The sequence below is a fragment of the Mirounga leonina genome, unplaced genomic scaffold (genome assembly GCF_011800145.1).
Source record: "Mirounga leonina isolate KUSES-001 unplaced genomic scaffold, KU_Mleo_1.0 Mir_178, whole genome shotgun sequence".
NCBI lineage: Eukaryota > Metazoa > Chordata > Mammalia > Carnivora > Phocidae > Mirounga > Mirounga leonina.
This window is the reverse complement of record NW_023270464.1, coordinates 25,747,446-25,774,276: the sequence shown is the minus strand read 5'-3', so window position 1 is coordinate 25,774,276 and position 26,831 is coordinate 25,747,446. Positions and strand designations below refer to the sequence as shown.

The 26,831-nt window shown below is 42.6% G+C and overlaps 1 protein-coding gene across 5 annotated transcripts in view; it reads right to left on the bottom strand.

Moving 5' to 3' along the window:
* Positions 1-26,831, bottom strand: part of ADAMTSL3 (ADAMTS like 3) — a 374,681-nt gene that overhangs the window by 128,776 nt on the left and 219,074 nt on the right. For all 5 annotated transcript variants that reach the window (XM_035024252.1, XM_035024249.1, XM_035024250.1 and 2 more), the window contains 6 exons: positions 21,609-21,720; positions 16,576-16,714; positions 15,458-15,508; positions 14,587-14,791; positions 10,398-10,545; positions 8,751-8,835 (listed from right to left, as the gene is read on the bottom strand). In XM_035024252.1, the coding sequence (XP_034880143.1) occupies positions 8,751-8,835; positions 10,398-10,545; positions 14,587-14,791; positions 15,458-15,508; positions 16,576-16,714; positions 21,609-21,720 (740 nt within the window). The remainder of the gene's footprint in view (positions 1-8,750; positions 8,836-10,397; positions 10,546-14,586; positions 14,792-15,457; positions 15,509-16,575; positions 16,715-21,608; positions 21,721-26,831) is intronic.

Genomic DNA, 26,831 nt, shown 5'->3' with positions numbered 1-26,831 from the left:
AAGAGTCAGACACTTAACCGACTGAGCCACCCAGATGCCCCCAAAATGGACTTTTTAAAATGGCAGTTTTTAGAGACAAAATGAGAGAGAATCTAAAGAATCTGATACTAAAGTTACCTGGATTCTTCAAGTAGAGGTTCCAACCCATGAGAAACAGAAAAAGTGTTCGGAAATAAAATATGTAAAAAGAGATTAAAAACTGCCTAAAACACAGCTTGGAAAGGCACACTGTCTTCCAGGAAAAAAGTGATAAAGAATGATTAACCTAAAAACCTAGAATTTTAGGCAGAATAATGGCCACCCCAAAGACGCTCACACCCTAGTCCCCAGAATTTATGAATATGTTGTATTGCATGACAAAAGAAATTTTGCAGATGTGGTTAAGGTTATGGACCTCAAGATAAGGAGACTGTCCTAGCAGGATAATCTAATCACACGAGGCCTTAAAAACAGAGAAGCCTCTCTGGCTGGAGTCTGAGAGATGCAGGAAAAGAGCAAGAGAGATTCAGAGCGTGAAGGGCACGCAACCCGCCATTGCTGGCTCAGAAATGGAAGGGGCCAGGAGCCAAGGAATGCAGGCAGCCTCTGGAAATTGCGAACAATTCCCGGAGCCAGCAAGGAAGTGGAGGTTTCAATTCCACGACTGCATGGAACTGAATTCTGCCAACTACCCGAATGAGCCTGGAAGCACATCCTCCCCCAGGGACCCCAGAGAGGCGCTCAGGCTCTTGATTTTGGCTTGGCGGGACCCAGTGCAGGGGAATTGGCACCATCTGTTGGGCTCCTCACCTCCTGAACTGAGCTGGCAAATATGTATTAAACCACTCGGTTTGCAGTGAATTTTCACAGCAGCCAAAGCAATTTAAAAGGTTTGAATTTTCTAACCTGGCTAAAACTTTTTTTAAAAAAATCAGGAACTTTGAAATAGGTTGGTAATAAAGCAACCTATGTCAACGCACTCGTTTTAAAGATGGAGACATCAATAGAAATGGGATGTTTAGGGACACCTGAGTGGCTCAGTCAGTTAACTGTCTGCCTTCAGCTCAGGTCATGGTCCCGGGGTCCTGGAATCAAGCCCCATATTGGGCTCTCAGCTCATCAGGGAGTCTGCTTCTCTCTCTCTCTCCCCTTCCCCCTGCTTGTGCTCACAGTCTCTCTCTCTCTCTCTTATATATCTTTAATATATCTTTAATATATTATAAATAAATGAAATCTGAAGTATAAGGAATAACAAAATAGGGTAAGAAAAGGTAAAAGACTGGTATAAATTTTTGGAAAGAAGAGATGAAGTTATTCTTTGATGATGAGTTGATAACTATGGGAAACAGTAAAGTTAATTGAAGATTTTTAGAAAAAAAAATCAGAGTTCAATAAAATAGTCCCTACCTATCTATCTGTCCTAAAATTACCACGTTTCCCAGAATTCAGCCAACACCTGCCATGCTAAGAACAGTACATGTATTATTTGAATATAATTTTCACAACCTTTTGAACAAGTACTGTTTTTTCCCAACTTTACAGATGAAAAAAGAACTGAAGCTTAAAACACGTAAGAAAATTGAGTTGGTGAATAAAAACTCTGTAAGAAAGTGCAGGCCACTTGATTAAAACCACAAAATACGGAAGGGGGTTCTAATCGCAGAGACTGGAATAACCGGCGAGAAGAGCACATGCCTCCGAATGGAAAGACTCCAAGTTGTAAAATGTTTGTTTCCCCGCCCCCTTAATTATTTTAGCAAATGAATGCGGTTCTGATCCAATTTTGGGGAGGCTGGAAACAGACAAGACAACTCTCAAGTTGTTATGGGAGGTTAGGTGAGGACAGTCAGGAGCATGTTTAAAAGGAATTAACAATTACACTGCCCATGCACAGCCTGAGAGAAAAAAGGACTAAAAAGTTACAGTAACTCCAATACTATGGGACTGGCAATGGGGTACCCCGTTTGAACAATGAAGGCCCTGTGAAATCAGAGTGGGCAGGACAAATTATTGTCAGATAGTGCTGGGCAATTCGTCAATTATTGGGGAGAGACACCACATATCACATTCCCCATGGATCAAAGTTACACGTACACCATGAAAACATGAAAAGTATAGTATACTTACAGTTGACCCTTGAACCGCTCGGGGCTTTGGGGCACCAATCCCCTCCTCACTCCCTGCCCACGGTCAGAAATCCACGTATAACTTCTGACTCCCCAAACTCATAACCAACAGCCTACTGTTGCCTTACCCATAACATACACAGTCTTTACACCTGTTTTGTATGTTATACCTATGACATACTGTGTTCTTACAATAAAGTAAGCTGGAGAGAAGAAATGTTACTAAGAAAATCATAAGGAAGAGAGAATACATTTATGGTGCCACACTGCAAAAATCCACGTGTAAGTGGACCCACCGCAGTTCAAACCCATGTTGCTCAAGAGTCAACTGTATTAGAAAACAGCATTTAAAAAAAAAAAAAAAAAAAAAGGTCATTTCCCCATTTTGATGAATGTGTGGGAAAGAGGGTGGGCTCCAGGACTGCCATGGACAGGCAAACACATACTGACTTTCTGGAATGAAATTTGACCATAGAAATTCAATGCCTTTGATGTGCTTATCTTCTGTCCCAGAAATTCCACCCCAGCAGATATGTCCTATCTAGAGAGAGATGTGCAATTTGAGATTGGCTGCAGTTTTTTTTTTTTTTTATCATAGTCAATGATCAGCAACAAGTTGCAGAGAGCCAGAAAGATCTTTCTAAAATGTAATCATGATGACATCACTTGTTCAAACCCTCCCACTGCCTCCACATGAAGTCCAAGCTCCTTAGTGAACTATGAAGACCTCCAAGATGTGCTTTTGTTTCCAGCTACATCCTTGCTGCCTCGAGCTCTAGCCTCCAGGCCCCTCTCCGCACTCAGTACGCCAGCGGCCAGGCATGGCCCCGTGGACCAGTTGGCTGGCATGCAATCCCAAATACTTGACATGTTGCTCGCCTGACACCCATGTACATCTCAGGACCTTAGTTCATGCACCATCTCTCCCAAGAAGCTATCCCTGACCCCTAAACCTCACAGTACGGTAATATAACCACTAAATTCTCTGTCTACCTTATTAGACCAACCTAAGGATGGGCAAAGCTTGAATTCAAGTTACTTAACATTAAACTGGAGCTCCTTCTAGAATCACATGCCACAGAATCACTGTCCACCACTTAACAGCTCTGAAATGCTGGACAATGCCCTAGTCTTTCTGTGCCTTGGTGTCCTCACCTCTAAAGTGAGGTTAATGGTAACACCACCTCATGGGGTGTTGGAACCAAATTGTTGGAATTAAATGAGTCAATCCACATAGACCCCGGCACAAATGAAATCCTCAATATTAGCTGTTAGGACCATCGTGAGAAAAACAGATGTCTAGAAGAAGACATGATTTGGTTTTAGCAAATACAGCTTCCAAAAATGGAGAAGCTAAAATAGCAGGGAAGAAAACATCCAAAGTGCTCTAACCCTGTCCTGTTTCCTTGGTTTTCACATATGAAAAATGGGAAAAGGGCAACACAGCTGCAGAAAGATCTCGCACCCCAAAGAATCGAGGACGTCTCCAGGGAAGATCTTTTAAAACAACGATGCACCGTATCAACCGTCAACACATTCCACAGCTGGAAGCTTTGAAAGGTCAACACTGCAGTTCTCTTGGCGTAGCTTTATAAGCTATAATTTTTATTTTCCTAATTAAAAAAAAAAAAAAGCTTTTGAACATCCACTCCCTGTGTAAATTCAGAGCTCAGGCCATGGTAAACCGCAGAGGCAGAAATATTTATCTTCTCCAGGCAGGTTTGGCAGGCTTTCCTCGAGGGATCTGAAATATAGCTACGTTCCCCCTTGTCCGTCATTGTCAACAAGCAAGCATCCCCAAACCACAAAAGACAGCGGTTATAGAAGGATGAACTGGAAGCCGAGGTATGTTGCGGTTTTGTTTGGAAATCGAGGGAATGAATAGAGTCAGAAGTGGTGGGAGGAAACTATAAACTTCACACTGGGCAGCCAGGAACAGGCCAGCATCCGCCAGCAGCGTGAATTATAAAGGAAAATTGCAGAGAGACCACAGAGGGAGACGGGGAGGGAAGAAGCAGGGAGGAGGCAGCCTCAAGGGCCGGGAACAGGTGCAGGGGGCTCAGTCTCCCATGCTGGAGAGAAAGGGGTGCTGTCTTCCAGGAGGAAAGGGCGTTTTGGCTTTGCGTGGGGATTAAGGGGAGGAGGAAACCATCAGCACAGGGAGGTGGGCTGACAGAACGAGCAGGTTTGGAATGAACACAGGGCCTGAACCCACTGTAGCTCACATGCTATTGCCCCTTCCAATTCCATACAATGAACAGGATTTTCAGACTGTGAAAAGGACCCTACAGATGGCCCGATCCAGTGGTTCCCAAACTTGGATGCACCTTCCCAAGTCACCCGGGGTACTTGCTAAAAATGCTGGTGACAAATTCCTAGAGGTGGAAAGCAGAAGGGGGGGGGCAGGGGGCACTGGGGAGCTAGTGCTTCATGGGGACAGAGTCTCTGCTGGGGAAGATGAAGCAGCTCCGGAGGGGGCGGTGCTGACTGCACAACCAGGTCAGTGCACTTAATGCCACGAAACCGTGCCCTTAAAAACGGTTAAAACGGTCCTTTTTGAAAGTGCAGCACAGCTGATGTATGACAGCCTATCAGTCTCAGGTGCACGCCAGGGCAAGCCGGCAGTTTTAGACATTACGAAACGATCCCCACCATAGGTGTGTCGTCACCATCTGTCACCATGCAAAGTGATGAAATATTGACGGTAGTCCCTACGCTGCACTTTTCATCCCCGGATTTATTTATTTTATAACTGGAAGCCTGTACCCCTTCATCCCCCTTCACCTATTCTGTTATGGATATTTTACCACAAAACAATAAACAAATAAAAGGTATCCGGCAGAGCCAAAAAAAAATGCTAGGGACAAAGCACCCCCTCCCCCACCCACCCAGAGTCTGCCCCGTGGGGCCCAGAGATCTGCATTTCAGGAGTGCCACAGGTGATTCTGATGGAAGTGATGTGAAGACCAGACTTTAAAATGGTATTGTGGTTATTAAAGAAGGAGGAAGAGGAGGAGGAAGGAGGGAGGGGAGGACGGAGGAGGAGGAAGGAGGGAGGGGAGGACGGAGGAGGAAGAGGAGGAGGAGGAGGAGGAGGAGGAGGAGGAGGAGGAGGAGAAGAAGAAGAAGAAGAAGAAGAAGAAGAAGAAGAAGAAGAAGAAGAAGAAGAAGAAGAAGAAGAAGAAAAATAGAAGAAGTAGTCCTTCTTTAGAGACACATCCTGCAAGGTTTACAGATGAAATGCTACGCTGTCTGGAGTCTGGCTTCCGTGTTGGTGGCAGAGACAGAACGCGAGCGACCTGCTGACGACTACTGAAGCCGGATGATGGACACATGGGGGTTCATTATACTGTCCTCTCCCCTTTTATATAAGCTTGAAATTTTCTGTAACAAAAAAAGCTTTAAAAAAAAAAAAAGCCTTCGCCAGGTGGCCCCCATTCCCAACAGAGAAGGGAGCGTGACTGAAGGGCTGGTGGGACGAGCAAGGCTCGGGGCGGAAGGGCAGAGCATAAGGAGTACCGCCGAGGGTATGGCAACTGCCTTGTGTGGGGACACGCAGCAGCTGCACGCGCTGAGCACAGCACAATGTAGAAACTTGTAGAATCACTGTGACGTACACCTGCAACCAAAGTGACCTTGCGTCAGCTCTCCTCGGATAAAAGCATTATTAATGGGGGGCGTGGGGGTGAGTGGCAGCCTCCTGTCGGTAAGACACAACCAGCAGTTTACTGCGGCTGCAGCGTCCCACTCAAGGCAAAGCAAGGAAGTGCTCAGGGAGGACGCTGGGAGCCCTGAAGGGTGATGCCCCCCGTGAAGTCTGGTTGGCCTTGGGGATGAGTGCAAATCTCTGGGTGATGGGGAACCATATTCTCAATGTTGGAAAGAAAGACTCAGATTTGTGCCTTAGCTAGACTTGTCCAGGAGCTGTGGGATGGATGGGTTTGAGGGGACTGAGTGGGAAGCGAATCAGAAGGCTGTTTCTTGTGTCCCGGGAAGTGAGCTCAGGACCTGGACAGGATGGTAGGAGGAACAGAGCAAAAGGGCTGGAATGGAGACAGATTTTAGTGGATATGATTGTCATGACCAGTAGTTAACTACATATAATGGAAGAATGAGAGAGAGGCAAGAATGACCCCATATTTGTGGTTTGGGGAACTGGACAGCAACCCCATTAGCCAAGAGAGGACATACGGGAGGAGTTGCAGTTATAATCTAGTTGTGTTCTGGGGACAGAAGATCCAAGTAGGATGCATCGTTCTAGACTGAGAACTCTATAACCTTCCTTGCATGACAACTACACACTCCCTTCAGCTGTCTCAAATCTCCTTCTTTCCACGGGTTCCTTCCTTTACAGAATCACAGGAGATCAGAGCCGGGAGAAGGTTCTGGTAGTATTGAGCCTAACACCCTTCCTGTACAGTTGGGAGGTGTAGACATGTTAACTGACTTGTCTACAACCCTTATTATTTTTTAATATATTTAAGGCCATCCTGGGGTGCCTGGGTGGCTCAGTTGGTTAAGCGACTGCCTTGGGCTCAGGTCATGATCCCAGGGTCCTGGGATTGGGCCCCGCATCGGGCTCCCTGCTCAGCAGGGGACCTGTTTCTCCCTCGCCCTCTGCTGCTCTCCTGCTCTCCTGCTCTCTCTCTCTGCCAAATAAATAAAATCTTTTTAAAAATACGTATATATTTAAGGCCATCCTAACTTCATATAAAAAACAATAACAAAAATCAAACATCCATAGAACCACTTCTTTCCATCAACTTCCCTACCAATCTGTACTCCTTTTTCAGTACTCAAATACCCACCTCCTTCTAATTGGGAATTCATGTCTTAAATCTCTGAAATGTTTACATATCTACCCTTGGAATGATACTACTCTACAATTAACTGGAAAAGACTCTCTTGCCCATCTAGATAGCGTTTTCTCCATCTGCATCATTTTTCCTTGACTTTCTAAGAGATCTACACCCTTCCTTAAACTCTTTACTGCCTTGGTCTTTCCAACCATGGTCCCTCCTTGGGTCTCCTCCTCCCTCGGCTCACTACTCCTTCTCCCGCATCACCCACTTCTTGCAACATCCCCCCTCCTCTAGATCACCAAGCTACTGTCATGAGCCCAGAACCCCTCTCTCTTTAGTCAGTTACTCTGGGGTCATTCACCTCACAGCATCTACAGTTTCTTCTGGGTTCACTTCCAAGCCTGCCACTAGTCCATGTGGAAAAGTTCTGCGCATGTCCTAAGGGGGGTATGCCAATTCTCTTGGCCTGTATCACCAGAGGCATGGTGCCTTCTCAAAGAGGAGTAATCCACATTCCCCTGGGGCTCACTGGGCTGGACTCCAGTTGGAAGGGACATTGACAAATGAGCATGTTCTGAAACCAGCAATGAGGTTGGTAAGGGATCTAAAAACAACACATGAAAACCACTGGAAAAGGCTAAGAGTGATGAGCTTGGGAAAGACCACACTCTTGGGATCCAGCTTTCTTTAAATTTGTGAAAACCTGTCACATGGGTTGAGGCATAGACATGGGTTTTTTGTTTTTTTCTCTTTCAGAAAGCAGAAATTTGAAGGAGGTGTATTTAGCTTAACCAGAGAAAAATCCTGCATATAATTCAGGTTGTTCAACAGAAGAATGAGCTGCCTCAATGCAGGGAGCTCTGCATGTCACTGAGGGTGTTGACAAAGAAATGCCTGCTCTGAGCGGGAGACTGGCCATATTACCTTATTACCTTTGAGATCCCTTTTCCTACAACACTCTGTGAATGCTCTCTTGGTAAATAGCCGTCAGCACCACAGACTTGACGTGTCTGACAGGGAATCGGCTGTCCTGTCCAATTACTTGAGTCTGTCATTCGTGCTGTCATTCTTCTAGACTCCTGGATGAAAAATCTCAGAGAACCTTGGATTCCTTGCTCTCTTTAGGTCCCTATCCCTCTGCATCCAGAGGTTTCTTTGATTTGCTCTTGATTCTCAATTTCCACTGACACCATTACACTCTGGATTTGCCAAATCACATGTGGATAGAAGTCCCTGGATTTTTGAGTTGGAATGGACCCTGGAGAGGTCAAGTCCAATGTGCTTCATTTATAGGATGAGACACAGAAAAATTAAATACTTGTCTAAGGTCACATAATTAAAAGTGGTGGTTCTAGGCTCCAAGATACGTAGCGCCATATTCTTTCTATCGCTCATGCCATAGCAGCTCTGGGATTTCTCCTTATAATTACTCAGGCCACCCTGATGCATTTCAGCGAAACTGGTTTTATAGAGATTGGCCATGTCTTAACCACGGAATGACTGATTGACTGATTTATATAATATTGTCATGGTCCTTGGTCAAATCATATGTGTTAATATAGATCTAGGAATTATCCCCAATCTCTTAATTGTAACAGACCACTGGGTCTGCTTTGAGTTAACAAACATTGTTCTTTTATGTGCTTCTCACAAATAGTGCCAAAGTGGGACTGCTGAATTGCGAAAGAGAGGAGAATTCTAGCCAGCTCAGGGTCTCTAGAGTCTGAGAATTCAGGTCATTTGGATTTGAAATGTATCACTGTGCTCCAGTGAGTACAAAAATTACATATATCATGTTAACTGGCTATGCCCTGATTGCTCCCATAAAAGGCCCTGGACTCACGTTGGTTCTTCTGTTACTATTCTGGTCTCTTCTAGTTCTTGTGCTTGTTTCAGCCAAGGTAACTTAGCTTCCACTGGACTTTTTTCTAAGAAAAAAGGAACATAAACAACAAGCTTAAGGGAGTTGGATACATGATCATTGTTTGCTGAAGGTTTCATCAATAAAGCAGTCATACTTTGCAAATGCAAGCTGAGTCTTTTAGCACATGAAGCAGCTTCTGGGGTGAACCAGACATTTCTGTCATATATTTTTTTAATTAACACATTATCCAAATGCAACCAGATGATCCCATAGCACAGTTGAACACGTTCTCCAAGCGAACATAAAAATGCCTTTTATTTTAAAAAATGCCTTTTATAAACCAAAACCAATCTCTGTTGTTTACATATTAAAGCTCTTACTTAACCATATCAGCTTGCTCTCTTTTGCCACAAATTCTTGTTGCCCATGAATAAAGAAATCACTGGAGAAAATCAAATAACAAAAATGTTTGGAAAGTTGGGAGGAGCGGAATCTGTGCTCTGATTTACTTAAATTTTTATTGTTGTAATTGCTGAGGGAGCTCATTACCAATTACAACCATCATGCAGGAGCAAGCCCCTTTTAAGCCTCCTAAGATATGAAGAAAGAAACACTAGTTACGAAATAAGAAAGGAAATCATTTTTGTACTGCTGCAGGGAAATTGCAGACACTGAGAACATGGCTATGAGAGCACCATCAAGCGCACCAGGAAAGAGAAAAGACTCCACTGGTGAAAGTTCTAGAACTGGGATTTGTCCCTTCCATGGCAACCAGTGATTTTTCTGGAAGGCAGACACAGTAAATAAATATTTGTTCAGTGGTTCATTGTAAGGCTATTTGTATGGACAATGAACCCAGAAATAATGAAGGAGAATTTTACTATACTTTCTAAGGTATGAGAAGACTTCTTGACACTAACAGGTGGGAATAATCACTCTTTCATTTCCAGACAGGAAATAACTTGTCATAAGGGTTGGAAATACTTCACTAAACTAGATGGCAATAATTCTGTATAGAGAGGAATGTATATCTGAGAGATGATGTCAAGACTTCCTGTTCATGGATGCTACCCATTTCTGCTAATTTATGTGGAACAAATAGGAACAACAACAACAAAAAACTCTAAAAGCATCTATCAGTCTAGATTGGGAGCTGAGTCTTTATTCATTCCACAGTAGGCAACAGGACACACAATGAAGAATATGTATAAAATACTGTCGGAACAAAGAACGAGAACCCTGGGGGAAATCTCCTGCTCCTCTTTCTCTTTATCCTTCTTCTCCTTTTCTACCCCCATGTCGCCTTTTTCTCTTCCTGTTCACCCTACTTCTTTTTCTTCAAAACAGGGATTAGATCAAATTATTCTATGTCCACCAAGAAATGTTAGTATAAGCCCGGATGGATAGGAGCCACTCTACATGCACTGAGTCAACAGGAGCTCAGTTCACCCCACCCCCATCACTTAATCACATCGGTCTAGCTTCTTTACCCAGGTGGACGGGTCTATTGCCATCTGTGGGTGAAACCAATTTTTAAGAAAGTAAGTTGAATGGAAATGCTGTAATATTCAAATGAGAGCTGGAAAACACCATTTGATTTCACTTCAACATGCACCACAAACTTACCTTTTGGTTTATAACATGGGATGGGAATGACACATTCTTCTTTGATGTGTAACTTCAGCTGTGGGTTGCAGCCCCCAACGTGCTGTCCACGGTGGTTGATACACAGAACGACACGGTAACGTAACCCTCGGCCGCAAGTCACCGTGCACTTCAAAGAAGAAATGAGAAGCCAGTGAAATTCTTGCTCATGAACAGACCCACAAAGGTATTAATGACTCATGCGAAGGAGAGCCACTCATTGAAATGAATACTAAACACAAAAGACCACCAGACAACCACGTAAAGAAGGGGGTAGAAGTTGATTTCCTGTGATTCTTATGTTTCAGGGCCCCTCCCTTGTAAGGCCTCCTTCCAATTCTCAATTTGAAAAGTATTTCAGTTGAGGTCACAGCACAAGAAAAACTGAAATGCCCTGAAATCTTTCTGCTCAAATATGAAAGAAACTTGATATAAGTTTTCAAATTTGATTAAAAATTTTTATGACATTATCCAAAACAACTTGTGAGAATGAAAAAAAAAACTTTTTTAAACTGTCAATTAAAAAATCAAATTCTGATCAATCACTCTAGAGGATTATCTTTCTATTCTGTCTATAGAAATCTATCTTACAAAACTGTGATCATATGAAGAGGTCACTAAAGAGTATTCAGCCAAAATGGTTAGGAAAAAAATACTATAGAAATGTCAAGCAGTTAGAATTAATAAAATATTTTCCTGTCTTTTTATGAATTTTCATGTGACGTTTGTGTTGTATTTTTTTTTCTTGCATTATTTATTATGATTTGGAAGGCACTTTTGCCAATGGAGTCTTTTCATGTCATGAAAATCTAGGATATCTTTTCAATTTATCTACATATGTTCGTGAGTATATATGTGAATATGTATGTGGGTTTTTCTTATTAATAGACTTTATTTTTAGGACCATTTTATATTTACAGGAAAATTGAGCAGACAGTACACAGTTCTGATATGCCCCCACCCCTCCCTACAGTTCCCCCTGTTACTTACATCTTGCGTTAGTGTGGTACAATTATTACAATTGACGAACCAATACTGATGCATTATTATTAACTGAAGTCCAGAGTTCACATTAGGGTCATTGTCAATTTTTTAAAAATTTGTGATTTCTTGCAATTTCTTTGATTATTCTAAACAAAAATTCACTTCGATACCCAATATTTTGCATTCTTTCTTCTTCAAGAGTCATCCCCAAAGTGTATAAACTTCAGGACTGACCAATTCTGGATCCATCGTGAGAGGGGCTAAGAACCCTTGGACATCCACTAAGGGACAGGCACTGCCCCGCTGGTGTTACCTCACTAACTGCCCCACATACCTGCAGCTCACTAGCATCCGTCCCATTTGACAGAGGAGCAAACCGCCCACCACCAAAGGACCTTGCTCAAGGTCACAGAATTCCCAAGAGGCAGAGTGGTATTCCACCCCAGAGCCTCCTGTTGCCAAAACCATAACTTTGCCACTGATTAATCAAACTCAAAGATTCTTTCTTAAGCCTGTAGATGTTTTCTACATGATCTCAGACACGTTTCACAGGATGCAGGGGCCTTTTCAACAAATTCACGTCTCCAAACAAGGAGTATCAGTAGACAGCAAAGAGGTGGTTACCAGAGGGGAGGTGGATGGGGGATGAGGGGACTAGGGGATGGGGATGAAGGAGGGAACTTATAATGGGCACTGAGTGAGGTACGGAAGTATTGAATCACTATACTGTACTCCTGAAACTAATACAGTGCTGTATGTTAACTATACTGGAATTTTTAAAAATATGGATTAAAAAAAAGAATATCAGGAAACATCTGATTTCATCTTGCCACTCTTAGGACCACCAAACAAATATTCTAATGAACTGAGTGAGGTGTGAGATTAGACCCTATTTCTGGGAAACTAACTCGCCAACCCCAAGATTTATCGACTTGAAATATGACACTGAGAGGTTGTTGTATATCGGTCAAGAAAGAAAGAAAACTTCTGCCCAAAGGGAAAGAAGATGGTGTGATTACAAGGTATAACTATATCAGAATTGGTCAGTCCAAAGGAGTATTGTCTCTTCCTTCGTAGCCTCCCCAGGAAGCTGGACATTTACCGCAACAATGTGGTCAGTATTTATATTTCCAGAACTCCACTCTGGAACTGAATATATCCTTAATGATAGCTAATTCTCATTACTGAGAATGTATTTGATTTTTGAAAAGAAATGAGAAGTATCAAGAGCCAAGAAAGGTAAATGAGATGATTTGGGTGACAACCCTCTATTTTGAAATTATGAGTGATGATAAAGTCATGATATTGAAGAGGGTGTGGGGTGGTGGATTAGGAGAAGGAAGGAAAAAATGAAGGGGGGGAAATCGGAGGGAGAGATGAACCATGAGAGACTATGGACCTGAGAAACAAACAGGGTTTTAGAGGGGAGGGGGGTGGGGGGATTGGTTATCCCGGTGATGGGTATTAAAGAGGGCACGTACTGCATGGAGCACTGGGTGTTATGTGAAAACAATGGATCGTGGATCACCACGTCAAAAACTAATGACTAATTAAAAAACTAATGGTGATTAACATAATAAAATTTTAAAAAATAATAAAAAAAGAAAAAAAAAGAAAGCTCTAAAGCCAACACAAAACATATGGATGAGACTTCTAAGAGCCGAAAATGAGCTCTGCAGGTTAGAGAAGTAAAAATGTTGATTTCTGATGATAGATCACGACCTGATTTTTGTCACGTAACTCAGGAGTTCAAGAACTGAATAATCCTTTTTTAAAGATTTTTTTATTTGAGAGAGAGAGAGAGCAGAAGTAGGGGGAGCAGCAGAGGAAGAGAGAGAAGCAGACTCCCTGCTGAGGAAGGAGCCCGATGCAGGACTCGATCCCAGGACCCTGAGATCGTGACCTGAGCTGAAGGCAGATGCTTGACCAACTGAGCCCCCCAGGCGCCCCCTGAATAATCTTGCTATAATAAAATCCCCCCATCTCAGTCTACTTATTTATGTGAACAAGTTTTCCCGGTGTGTACATGCAGAACAAAACAAACCAAGAAATCTGCAGTAAAAATTAAGAACAAAATTACTGCTGAACCCATGTCTTATTCTGGCAATGGACTATTTTTTCAAGCCCCCCTCATTTTCTAGAAAGATTGATTTCAATTGAAAATTTACTTTATATGTGTAAAACTGTTTACCAAAATTTAAAATCTATGTTATTTTGATAATAACAACCCAGGGGAATATTTCTAATACTTAGAGCCTTATGGCAACAGGAAATTAAAATAAATCCATTTCAAATAAAATAAAATTAACTAATTTCAATCACTATACATATTTTCTTGGAGAAAAGTAGACTAGTGTAATCAATAAAAGACTATAAAGCATAACGGTACATTATATTAGGATAAACTTCTACAGGGAGAGTGGATTGAAAGTTCAAGTTCAAGGGGAAAAAATGCAAACTATCCAAATTGTTCAAGAAGAGCTTCTCTATGTATTTTTTAAGGGAAAGATGGCAAGGGTAGAAATCAACATGGCATTTACATTCTGCTGGACACATTTTTTTAAATGCCGTAACACTTTTATTTTAAAAAATGCCTGCATTCACAACATGTTAGAAATGACTTTCTTGGGCGCCTGGGTGGCTCAGTTGGTTAAGCGATTGCCTTCGGCTCAGGTCATGATCCTGGAGTCCCTGGATTGAGTCCTGCATCAGGCTCCCTGCTTGGCAGGGGGTCTGCTTCTCCCTCTGACCCTCCCCCCTCTCATGTGCTCTCTCTTAATTTCTCTCTCTCAAATAAATAAATAAAATCTTAAAAAAAAAAAAAAAAGAAAAAGAAATGACTTTCTTTGATACTTTTTATTTAAACTTATACAAAAATTTTAGATGTTGGGGTGTCTGGGTGGCTCAGGTCATGATCTCAGAGTCGTGGGATCGAACCCCACGGCGGGCTCTCCACTCAGCCTGGAGTCTGCTTCTCCCTCTCCCTCTGCTCCTCCCCGCTCCTCTCAAATAAATGAATAAATAAAATCTTTAAAAAAATTTTAGATGTCAACCCAAATATATGGGAAGGGGTATATAACTTTGCAAACATCTTTTAGGAGGTATGTGAAAAAAGGATCAATAACACCCAGCCAGCGTTCATTAAAATCTGAGATTTAATGACAAGTGTCCTGTCCTCAAATCTTACCTGAGACCACTCCATGGCGATCCACTTGGGACAGTCGAACAGGTTGCAGGTCTGCATGACCTTGGGTTTGGGTGCATACATGCACTTCCACTCCTCCACCTGCAGAATCTCCCCGTGCATGGACTCCTCCACACACACGAAGCTCCGTCTCTGAATCCCACCTCCGCAAGACACCGAGCACGCGGTCCAAGGATTATGTTCCCAGCTCAAAAGCAAACAAATAAAAACACATTATTTATGTGTCATTTGCCTGTCTGGTTCAAGCTTGCAAAGGGGAGAGAGGCCAGCTGTGGTTCAGCAGAAAGCACGCAGGCCTTGGAGTCATGAGACTTCCGTCGTGACTGCCACACACAATCTATAGTCACAGGGTGCTTCATGCCTCTGTCCCCGAGGCTACTGTCAGGAGGGAATGCGACATCTTCCCTCGTGCCCCTGCACAGGGCCATTCTGAGAATCTCATTGGTTAACACAGAGTGTGAAAGCATTCTTTAAACCGTCTCTCCACTATAAAAACTAACAGACGGTACTACTAGAGAAAACAAAGAAACCGAAGGTCAGAAAGTAGTCATCCGGGCATCAGAGGGGATTCAAATCTCTGACTGAGCTCCCTTTCTCATGGCCAGTCATCCAAGGGGCGCTTGATATGCCCAGTGACAGGAGATGTCGCTGTTTGAGGGGGCGCATTCCACCTAATTCTTAGACAGATCTCCCTTATTATGGAGTTGAAGTCTGCTAAGGAAAACTTAGCTCTCTGCAAAGGATCTAATATCTACCACTTTTACATTTTAGACTATTGCTACAGATAGGATACACTTCCTTGCAAACTACTTAGAGCAAACTGCAGAATGGAAAAGGCAAACACGTGACTCACCGAGGGAGAGGTTGGAAGTGGTCGTAGGGCATGATCTCTTTAAATCCGTCACTACAAATGAAATCATTGTGACAATGTCATTTCTCAATCAATTAACATATTTATTAATTCGACCACTATGGATTTGACGTCCCCAAAGACATAGCTCTTTCACACTGAAAACTAAATACGCATAGGGTTGTAAACTCTTCCCAAAAACTCAGCCACCATCTTTTTGGTTTTCAGGAACATCTCTGGCACACGCCATCCCCAGGTCTATGAAAATTCAGAAACTAGTGGTATGTATTAGCCGAAGGAAAGAGTGTCTCTTAATTTAGATAAATCTATGTTTTTATCATCTAAATTTTTTTTGATATATTAATGATATTAACACGCTATCGTATTAGTAGAATCTTCAGAGAAACATTTTATTTTACAGAGTTTGTCCTTTAAAAAGGTCTCTATGAATAATTACATTCACCTGGGATGACAGGAAATGGGCAGCTCAGTGATAGGAAATGAAATCTACTGAGAGCACTTCCTTTTCCACTCACACACTTCTGCTGCAGCCAGCTGGCAGATGTCTGGGGGATTCTGGGACTTGATATTGTGCTGTTATTTTAAGATACTGTAGTAAAGCCAGGAAACTTCCCCAGGCAATCCAAGTCAGCAGGTACTAAATTATGCAACGGGATCATTTATGCATAGCTTTTCTGCTTTGGCATTAAAACTTTTCACTTCCTTGCACAATGCATTATTTATACCGAATTTAACGTGAACACTTCGAAAGTCAAAACGTGGTCATGGGTGACCCAGTTTAAAAGTGAAAATGGTGAGCTCGAGATATTTATGACTAGCAGATGGAGAAGTCCTCGTACTTGGATGAGGAGACCTCTCCTATTGGGTGTGCAGGATATACTCAAGGGGGGTCATGACGAGGAGCAAATCTCCGAGCGCAGGCACACGCCGCCAGATAGGAGAGCGCTGGACTGCGTGAGCTGGGTGACAAATGCAGGTCACAGCCACCAGCGTGTGTTCAAGGTCACGTGGTGCAAATGTCACTCTGCAAAGACTGATGGGTCTGGGCCACACTTGATTTGTTTCTTTTTAGAGTAAAAACTATGAGTGATGATGCCAACCTCGATGGGCAAGGGTCCATGCTGCATTCCTTCAGTTTGGGTTTTGGTTTCACGTTTTCGGGGTAGTAATGGCAGTAATGGTCAGGAACCACCCTCTTCAAGCGGATATCCACACATTCAGCTGAGTTGAGCTGATAACCTAACGGAAAAAGAAAAGGCAAGTCTGAATATTGCACGGTGGTGTTTTCACCCTGCCACGCCCTTTTTCCCCCCTTAAGAAACTTAACTCAGTGGTTCTCATCCCTGGCTACTCAATGAAACCACTGGGAGCTTCTGGCACAGACCAGTGCCTGGGTCCCTTTGTGATCCAATTAAGCCAGAAACGCTGTGGCTAGGTCCAGGAAATTGGCTTTGTTTTTTTTTTTCTAATGATCTTCAGGTTCTTCTAAGATGACTAAAACGTGTGGCCAAGATCGGGAATGATTACTTGAACTGATTGTGGAGGTCTTAGCACTTTTAACGAGAAAGTTACAGCAGCCTCCTTCTACAGAACGCCTCATCCTTGGGGCAGAAGGTCACTCACTGGCCCATGTTCTGACTGTCCCCCTGGCACCAAGCCAGACCCCCTCTTCTTTCCTCACGCTTCCCCTCTTTGCCTGTCCCTTCCCCCATCCCGGTTCCCCCAGAGACACCTGTTCATCGGTTATATGTTCTTAAATATGCATCTGCCTCATGTAACGTTGTTTGTGTGTATCTGTTTTAACCAAATAGGTATTTCTTGTTCTATTTTCTGCTTCTCTCACTCAACATTACATTATTGAGAGCAACCCGTGTGCTGGGTTGGTGCTTGCTCCCACTGCAAAATATCCCATTGCAAGCATATGCCACGTTTTACTCTCTTGTTGTCCTGGGAAACCCGGAGCGCCTCTGAGGCCAACAAACTTCCTTAACTGGGGAAGTAAGCACTGTCTCTACAGGGAGGAACAAAATCCGTCCCCTCTCCCGGCCCCTGCCTCAAAAGCCTTCAGAGGGAAAGTGATGAAGACTCACTTCCGATTCTATTAAATTCAAATTGCCGTAGCTGAGGAGAAGTGTACATTCCAAATGGGAGAGTGCTGTAAATTTTTAAAAATGCACAAAATGATGCTTCTATTTCCTGAAAGATCTGATTCCAGGTTTCCTGTCACTACATAAGTGTCATGTTAAGTTAAAAAAAAAAAAAGCAATTTTTCAAAACCAGAATGAGTTCTTCAGGGACAAAAAAAAAAAGCCCAAAGCTAAGCTCTCAGCTTCAGCCAATTGGTCTAAAGGTCTAAAAATACATTTAAGGGCCTGATTGTCAAGAGGAATCTGATTTTACAAACCACTAGACAGCTTTCTGCAAGCCACAGCTTGGATGTGAGCTGAGTGCAGAAGGACAGACTGGTATGCGTTATAAAAAGCAAGGTTGAAACCGTAAGAACGAAAATCCAAATGGAGTCAATAAAATGTTACTTGGGTGCCAATATCTGCCAGAGAGTCTACAATATCAGATGGCAGTGGCGATCCCGGAACTTTCTCCAGACTGATCTTAAGAGTCCCACGTAGATGATTGCAGGCAAGACCAGGAAAGTCCATCCAAGTACCTTAGGGAGCAGGGAACTCGCCTGATTATCCAAAAACTCAGAAATGGCATTTACACAAATGATGTACACTCGATTACTAATATAATTAAATTCTGGTAATGCTTTCCTTGTGGGTTTTTATGTGTGTCTTTTTATTTCTTCCAACACAAGTAGAGAATGAGATTACAGCTCCTTGAATCAAAGAAGAACCTTTGTTCTAAATGGAAACATACTTCTAGCAGACCAAAAAAGCATACAGGTGTTTATAATTTAAGGAGACAATTAATTTTCCTCTTTAATTTTATGGCAGTACCGAGATAACTAAAAGCAAAAATAAGGCAGATTGCCTTCCTATACTATGAACAAATGTGTTGAAATTCTGCCAGTGGGCACAAAATGGCAGGCTGCAAGGGGTACCCCACAAGCAGGTGAAGTCTCCCTTCTGTTCTGACAACCGCTCTCTTTGGCGGGCAGTCTGGCCACTAGGTGCTCCCATTTATGGTTCCAGCCGGGCTGAATGTGTCTTTCCTTCAGCACCCAAGTATGAGACACACCTGTGTTCCTCCCAAGAATTTAACCAACTGAACTAAGCCGAATCCCATTACGAATGTCCCTCCCAGAGTGGACAGCTTCTCTTTTCTCTTATGTGTCTACATGGGAACGTCTCTCTGAATAATGCGGTGTGAGAGTGAATACACTAAAAAGAAAGAGATGTTTGCTTTCCTGCTGAGTAAAAATAAAAAGAGCCCCACCAGCTCTTTGCTTTTGTGTTGGGGTCCAGGAGAGACTCCGTCTGCCCTGGAGCCATGGCCCACCTGACTTTAAGGTGGTGGGATTCTGCTTCTGGATATAAAATGTATATGTAAGGAGCTCTAGGTATGTCCCACTCACCCCTGAGAGCTTTCTACTATTAGCACTGAGTCATGTCTGTATCTCATAACACATCCCCAGGGAATGCCAGAAGGGGGGACGGCCAGAACTCTGTAGATTATGCAGAGGCATTTTTAACAAAATTCAGGTTTGCCTAGACTCTGACATAACAGGTGTTTCCCGAGCACCCACTAATGCCAGGGATCGTACTAGGCTCCTTGGCGTGTCCTGTCATTTTGTTCCCCGACAATGCTGCAGGGGGGGATCGTCCTGTTTTACGGATGAGCAGACTGAGGCTCAGAGCCAAGTAGTGGCAAAGCCAAGAAGGGAGTCCAGGCCCCAGAACCTGAGCTCCGGGACCACACCGCCTCTTGATGTAAACGTCGTCATGCAATTTTTAGAGAACACTTTTGACCAAAATGGGCCTGAGGCCCAGGTCTGGAGAGACTCATGGAATTGACACAGATCACGGTCTTGATTCCAAATGCTGTTTGACCTCAGTCAGCGTTCAACAAGATCAAATGTGTTGTAAGAATTGCCTTGCAGTCACTGTTGCAAGATCAGTGACCCAAAGCTCTGAAGGAGTTTCTGCCTGGGAGCAATGCTTATCATGTTCAACAAAACACTCACTTTCAGAGAGAATCAAGGATAGACTGAGGCCTGGCAGGGACTTAGAGATGATCTCCAGCATTTTGTTTCCATCGTATTTATTTTTGTGACTATGTTCAATTTATGGCAAAGATCACAGTTTACCACTTTAGGGTGCTCGTATTAGATCTTTTTTTGTGAATATGTTTAATTTTTTAAAAGGTCCATTTAAAGAAAAAACCGGAAGTAAATAATAGTGTAGGGGTAACAGATATGGCAAAAGCAGCGAGGTTAAAACAGCTACAGCTGATACCCAAAGACATTGCTTTAGGGAGCAGTGGTTCTTAAGCTTGAACGTGAACCATAATCTCCTAGAGGGACACACCCCACTCCCAGAGTTTTGGATTCAGTACGTCCAGGGTGGGGCCCAAGAATCTGCATCTCCAGCAAGTTCCCACGTGATGCTGCTGCTGGTCCAGGGAACCCATTTTGAGAACCACTGCTGTAGGATCATAATCTCGTGGTCTATTGCCCACGCCTGGTCCAAGCAGGACAAACCGGGAAGGTTAACTTTTACCTTGTTTCTAGAGCCCCATTTAACCCCCAGATTATTTCTCTTCCATTCCCGGCAACACAAGCTCCTTCTGGGGTCTAGGGTACTCAGTGCTCCCCACGAAAGCACCTGCCTCCTGCTTTCATTGGGAACCGAAATCACAGAAGAGAGAGGTCTGACATACGTATGCATGGGAACCTGACCCTGGCTGAGGATAAAGCTGAGGAGCCCTCCCTGATAAGCCTGTGGTTTAGAGGAGAAGGGGCAGAACCCACACTCAGTTTGTGGCTCTCTGAACAAGCTCATATTCAATAGTCCTGCAGGGAAGAAATGGTTTGGGGCTGGACTGACTTGGCCTGGGCTGCAGGAGGGGGATTTATTGTAGTCCTTCAAACACAACCCTACCTGAGCCTGCGTGCCCTGACCTGCTCCCAGGGGTGGTAGACGGTTCTTGGGAGACACAAGGGCAAAGCCATCTAGAGCATGGGGCTCTGGCATCAGATGGGCCTGGAGCCAGATCCTAGTCATGCTGTTTGCTCGCTGAGCACACGGGAGTCCATTGTTTACCCTTTCTACGTTTCCATTGCTCATACATAAAAACAGGCATGAAAAAAGATCTTTCCTAAGGTTGTTTGGAAGAATAAACATGAAGATGAGTGCCCCAGCCCATGGCTTGATACATGTAAATGCCCAACACTGTTGTCTGGTGTTTTTAGGGGAAATATCAGCATTAAGTCTCTCTAGCAATTCTAGTAACTGTGGTTCTTGGGCTGGCACTTATAGAACCATTTACCTTCAGTTTAAGACTTCAGTTCATTAAAAGAGAATTATCTCCACGGAGGCTCTGGTAGTTTCCTCATTTCCTCCAGGCAGATATTCTCTCCATGTTAAACAGACAATGATCCTCCACCTGAGCCTGCAAATATGTGTAGCACGTGTGTGGAGCCCTGGGTTACACTTGGCCCAGAGCCTTCCTGAACCAACTGTGAAATCCTTGAACGAAGCTAACAGTAAGCAGGACATCCCCCTCACCACTTAGCAGCTACCCTTTCTCTCTCTGGTAAGTTCTGCTCTGGACCCTGAGGGAGGACAGGGGAAATCTAAACATTAGAACCAACACATCCATGAACTAGGTCAGACTGGGCAAATGACGTGGTCCCTCTGTTTTTCAGGTTCTCCATGGAAAATTAAACATAATACATGCTTTAAAGACAAAACAAGAAAGGCCAGAACTCATGTAAACATGTATCCAGCTGTTTGCTAGAAGTAAAAGGTGTTTTCCAAATCCCGTTTTCATCTGTCTTCAGGAATAAAGGCAAACAGGCATTCGGGAACACCACTGCATTCCAGCCACTGAATAAGATGCCGTGTGATTACACATCCCCAACTACCACGCCAATTGTAAAGTCAGCTTCAAAAAACACAAGTATGTCATTTCTAACTCTCAGCCTGAAGCATACACGCAATATGTTCCTCACCTCCTCCACAGGTTACAGTGCAGGGAAAGAAGTCGGTTTGTCTCCACTGATGACTGATCGGCTGGTAGAAGAAGAACTGGACCACACTGTCCTTGGCCACTGTGTACCTGGTCTGGACGGAGAGAACTACAATCACGTGTCTGCGTACAACGAGCCAGTGCTTCCCGCACCTTTCCAAATGCGATGAATCTATTTCACTGATGCTAACAATCACATACCGATCACAACAAACTGTGGCACATGAAGATTCCAAAAATTGTAACATGTGATAACATTTCATTAAGGTTTGTCATACATGGGGGCACAGAAGATCTTCAACCAGCCTCCCTGGAGTCATCTTTCCAGATGATTCCATGCCTGGGAGTGAGTTCTCAAATGTGTCAGGTGGACTTGTTTGTTTAACTTTTTTCTACCTGATACATCTGATTTTAATTTCCATGGGACCCAGGACTGAGCCAGTCTGGGTTTGTTGGCAACATAGCACATAATTGGGATTCTTACACTTTCAATAATAACATCTTGAAGCAAATCCTTCCAAAAAGGTCTTCTGAAAGCACAACTGCAGAAACTCAAACATACACAAATACGTGGTGTTTACACAGGAGTGCTCCAGCAAGGAACTAAAGAGGAGGAGGGGCACCACTGCGCATGAGCAAGCAGAGGGAAGAGGGAACGTACCTCTGAGGGACCACACTCAAGTAGCAAGTTCTCCCCCCACTTTTCTCTTTTCTTCCCTCCTGATCGAACATGACCTGAGGGAAACTCCCAGAATGCAATGAAAAGAGAAAAAGAAAGAGGAAAAGAAGTTGAGTTCATGCAGGATTGATCCAGAAATGCCAACACACATACGGAGTTCAAGCTGGAGACACAAGGAAATAATGAAGAGGCGATATTTGATGATATAATTGCTGAGAATTTCCTAGACCTCAAGAAAGACAGGAGTACTCAATTCAAAAATGTTCAGCAAGTTCTGAGCAGACATTTTAAAAAAGTACAACAGCTGGGATAAAGAAAAATCTTAAGTTATTGGAAAGGAAAAAAAGATGATTAACCTACAAAGCAGTGAGAATCAGATTGGCATCAGATTTCTCTCAGGAAATGCTGGATGCAAAAAAGCAAAATCATACCTGCAAAGTGATGAGGAACAATAACTTTTTATCTAGAATTCCATTAAGTTATTAACCAACAATCAAAGATCAATTATCAATCTATGAATGATCTATGATCAAATTATCATCATAGTCAGTGAAATAAAGATATTTTCAGACACAATATGACTGAAACTTGACCACTTGAGATGCTCACTGGAAAAAAAAAAAGAGAGAGAGAGAGAAAAACTACTAAAAGGTACCGAACAAGAACTAATATAAAAGCAGAAGAAGGTAGTGGATGCAAGAAGCAGTAATGATGAAATCACTCAGTAAAGCTTATTCATAAATGTAAATATGAGTTGACTGAAAAATATTTTGATGTATCTGATCATAAACCAGTATAAAAACCCCAGCACGAAATGTGTCAGAGAGGAGAAGCAGGGACGGGTGGGAGGGTAGGAGCAAAGCTGTCACCGAGGCACGGAAACTTGCAAAGGGTTTTTCTCTGGCTATGGAAGAATGTCCCTGATGAATCCTGCCGGTGAGAATAAGTGAAAACACTGCCTAAAATAGTTTTTTAATGTATGTGAAGGCACCAGAGAACTACCATACTAGTGAGTATTTGCAGAGCCAAGATCCCAGACACAAAGGAAGCCTAGAGAGGTGAGCATAACATTTGGCAACACCTTTGGCACCACGTTGCTACTCAAGGCATTTTCCATCATGCAAGTGGTAACTGAGTGGCTGAGAGGCTGAGCAGACCTGTCATCAGACTCATGTGGCTGAGAGCAAACCGTGGAGCTCGAGATCCACCAAAGCTGAGGCAGTACCAGTAAATGCCCCAGGCACCCACCTGAGACCCCAAAAAGCTCTATCCTAGGAAAAAGTGTGAACTGGAAGTTGATCAATTTTCAAAGGGAATGAAGGCCAGGTTCAAATCATTTCATTCCTTGTTGGCTGAAGTTAACTGGCTGCTAACCTGTCTTCCAGAAGCAGAAATTAATCCAGCCTCAAATTATATTTATAATCTTTCATCTACTATATATAGCAAAACTTAAAAATAACCAGGCACACAAAAAAGATAAAATTTAATAACCACCAAAAAAGGTGGAGCTCTAAGACTATAAATGGAATTACAGAACATCCAGGTATTGGCACCACCTGATAGAAATTTAAACACCTGGGTATACCACCACTGCCCCCTACAACTCTAGCTTTAGCTTCAGATGCTGTTTCACGATACTCCATACCAGTCCCAGGGTCTTAAAACATCAATGTTAGCACACGGCTCGCTCCCAGGGTTCTGCTTTTTAGAGAGCCTGGGCTAAGATATGATGGTTAAAATGCTTAAGAAACTAAATGACAAGACCGAGAATTTCACTAGAAATGAAGCTACAATAAAAATAAAGTGGCAGGGGCGCCTGGGTGGCTCAGTTGGTTAAGCGTCTGCCTTTGGGTCAGGTCATGATGCCAGGGTCCTGGGATCGAGCCCTGAGTTGGGCTCCCTGCCCCTCTCCCTCTTCCCTCCCCCCTGCTCATGTGCATTTGCTCTCTCTCTCTCAAATAATAAAATAAATAAAATCTTTAATAAATAAATAAATAAAATGGCAATTCTAGAAGTATGAAGCACAATAATTTAAATCGGTATCTCAATGGATAGACTTGACAGTGGACTAGACGGCAGTTCAGCAAATATTTTCATGAAGAACCAGACAGCAAACATTATAGTTTTCAGGCCACGTTGTCCCCATGGCAGTTCTTCAATGTGTCTAACATAGTGCAAAAGCAGCCACAATCTGTAAACAAATGGTTGTGGCTATGTCCCAATAAAACTCCACTTACAAAAAATAGGTCATTAGCTTGCTGGCCAGGATCTGCTGGCCCCTGGATTACACACACTTGAAGAGAGAATCAGTAAATGGACAGAAAAGAAGGAAGTAGAAAGTAGACATGAGAGAGAAAGGTATAAACATAGTCCCAGAAAAAGAGAACACAGAGAATGGGATAGAAACTGTATCTGCAGAGGCAATAAATGAGAATCATCCAAAATTGATGGTGGCTATCAAGCCAGAGTTGTGAAGCATCACGAACCTCAAGAAGAAGAAAGCCACTAATTACATCACAATCAAATTGACTGAAACCAAAACCAAAGAGAAAACACTTAAAAGCAGACAAAGAAAAAGACACATTACCATCGAAGGCATAAAAATAAGACTGACAGCTAACTTCTCTACAGAATTAATGGAAGCCAGAAGACAATGGAGAGCTATCTTGGAAATGCTGAAAGAAAATAGTTTCATAATGGTAAAACAGTCACGTCACTAGAAGAGGTAATGACTCTAAATGTTAATGTACCTAACAACCTAGCCTCAAAGATAAATAATTCAAAATTGACAAGAATAGAAAAAAATTGGACAAAAGTACAGTCACAGTGGCAGTTTTACCACCTCTCCTATGGTAACTACTAGGATGAGCAGACAAAACCCAGTAGACTATTATTTTTAATAAAACCATTAATAATAACATGATCAATGTGACATACGAACAGTGCCCAACAACAAAAGATGATGCATCATATCTTCTAATATTTGCTATGTGCTGAGCCACCAATTAAGTTTTAACAGATTTCAAAAAAATTGATATAATATAGAGTATGTTCTTTGACTACAGTGGAATTAAGCTATAAAATAATAATAAGATTACTGGAAAATTTCTAAATACTTGGATAAAACACTTCTAAATATTCCGTAAATCAAAGACTATACCACTATGAAAATTACAACACAATTTAACTGAATGATGATGGATATACCATAATTATGGATTGGAAAAATTAGTATTGGAAAGTTTTCAGTTCTCTCCAAACTGATATAGAGATTCAATACAATTCCAATCAAAATCCAAAAGAATTTTATAAAAATTGACAGGCATACTTAAAAGTTTGATATGAAAATGCAAGGAGTCAAGAATATTAAAGATCATCTTCAAGAACAAAGTGGGGAAACTTACAGAAGTAAATATCAAGACTCATTTTATTTTATTTGTTTATTATTTTTTAAGATTTTATTTATTTATTTGAGACAGAGAGAATGAGAGAGACAGAGAACACATGAGAGGGGGGAGGGTCAGAGGGAGAAGCAGGCTCCCTGCCGAGCAGGGAGCCCGATGCAGGACTCGATCCAGGGACTGCAGGATCATGACCTGAGCTGAAGGCAGTCGCTTAACCAACTGAGCCACCCAGGCGCCCTATCAAGACTCATTTTAATGTTGCAGTAACTAAGTTACAAGGATACTGCACAGACAGATCAATAAAACAGAATAGAGTCCAGGAACAGGCCCACACACATATAGTTTGGGCTTCAAGACAAATGGGGAAAGGACTGTCTTTTCACCTAATGGTGCTGGGTCAACTGGATAGTCATGTGGAAAAAGATAATGATTCTACTTCACAACATGTGCAAAAATCAACTCCAGGTGGATTGTAGCTCCTAATATGACAAGTAAAACAATAAGTCTTCCAGAAGTAAACAGAGAAGGATAGTTTCATGATCCTGAATGGGGCAGATTTCCTAGCATACAAATACAAATAGTCTAAGCATAAAGTTAAAAATTGATAGCTTACACTACAACATTAAGAGCTTCTGTATGGGAAAACTGAAAACATAACAGAGAAAAAAAAAGATTGAAAATAAAATGAATCAAGAATTGAGCTCTAGGGGGCCCCTGGGTGGCTCAGTCGTTAAGTGTCTGCCTTCGGCTCAGGTCGCAATCCCAGGGTCCTGGGATCGAGCCCCGCACTGGGCTCCCTGCTCAGCGGGAAGCCTGCTTCTCCCTCTCCCACTCCCCCTGCTTGTGTTCCCTCTCTCGCTGTGTCTCTCTGTCAAATAAATAAAAATAAAATCTTTAAAAAAAAGAATTGAGCTCTAGAAGCTAAAAATACAAAACCAAAATAAGTTCATGTGAAGATAAAGGAAAGAAACAAAAATAAAAATTTATATAAATTGAATAGTTTTTAAACTCTGAGTTCATCAGATGAAAATCTGGTTCTTAGATGCCTCAGAGACAAATCTTTGAATGGTTTGAACAAAACAAATATTAGACAAGGAACCAATGGAAGAGACATAGTTACAGG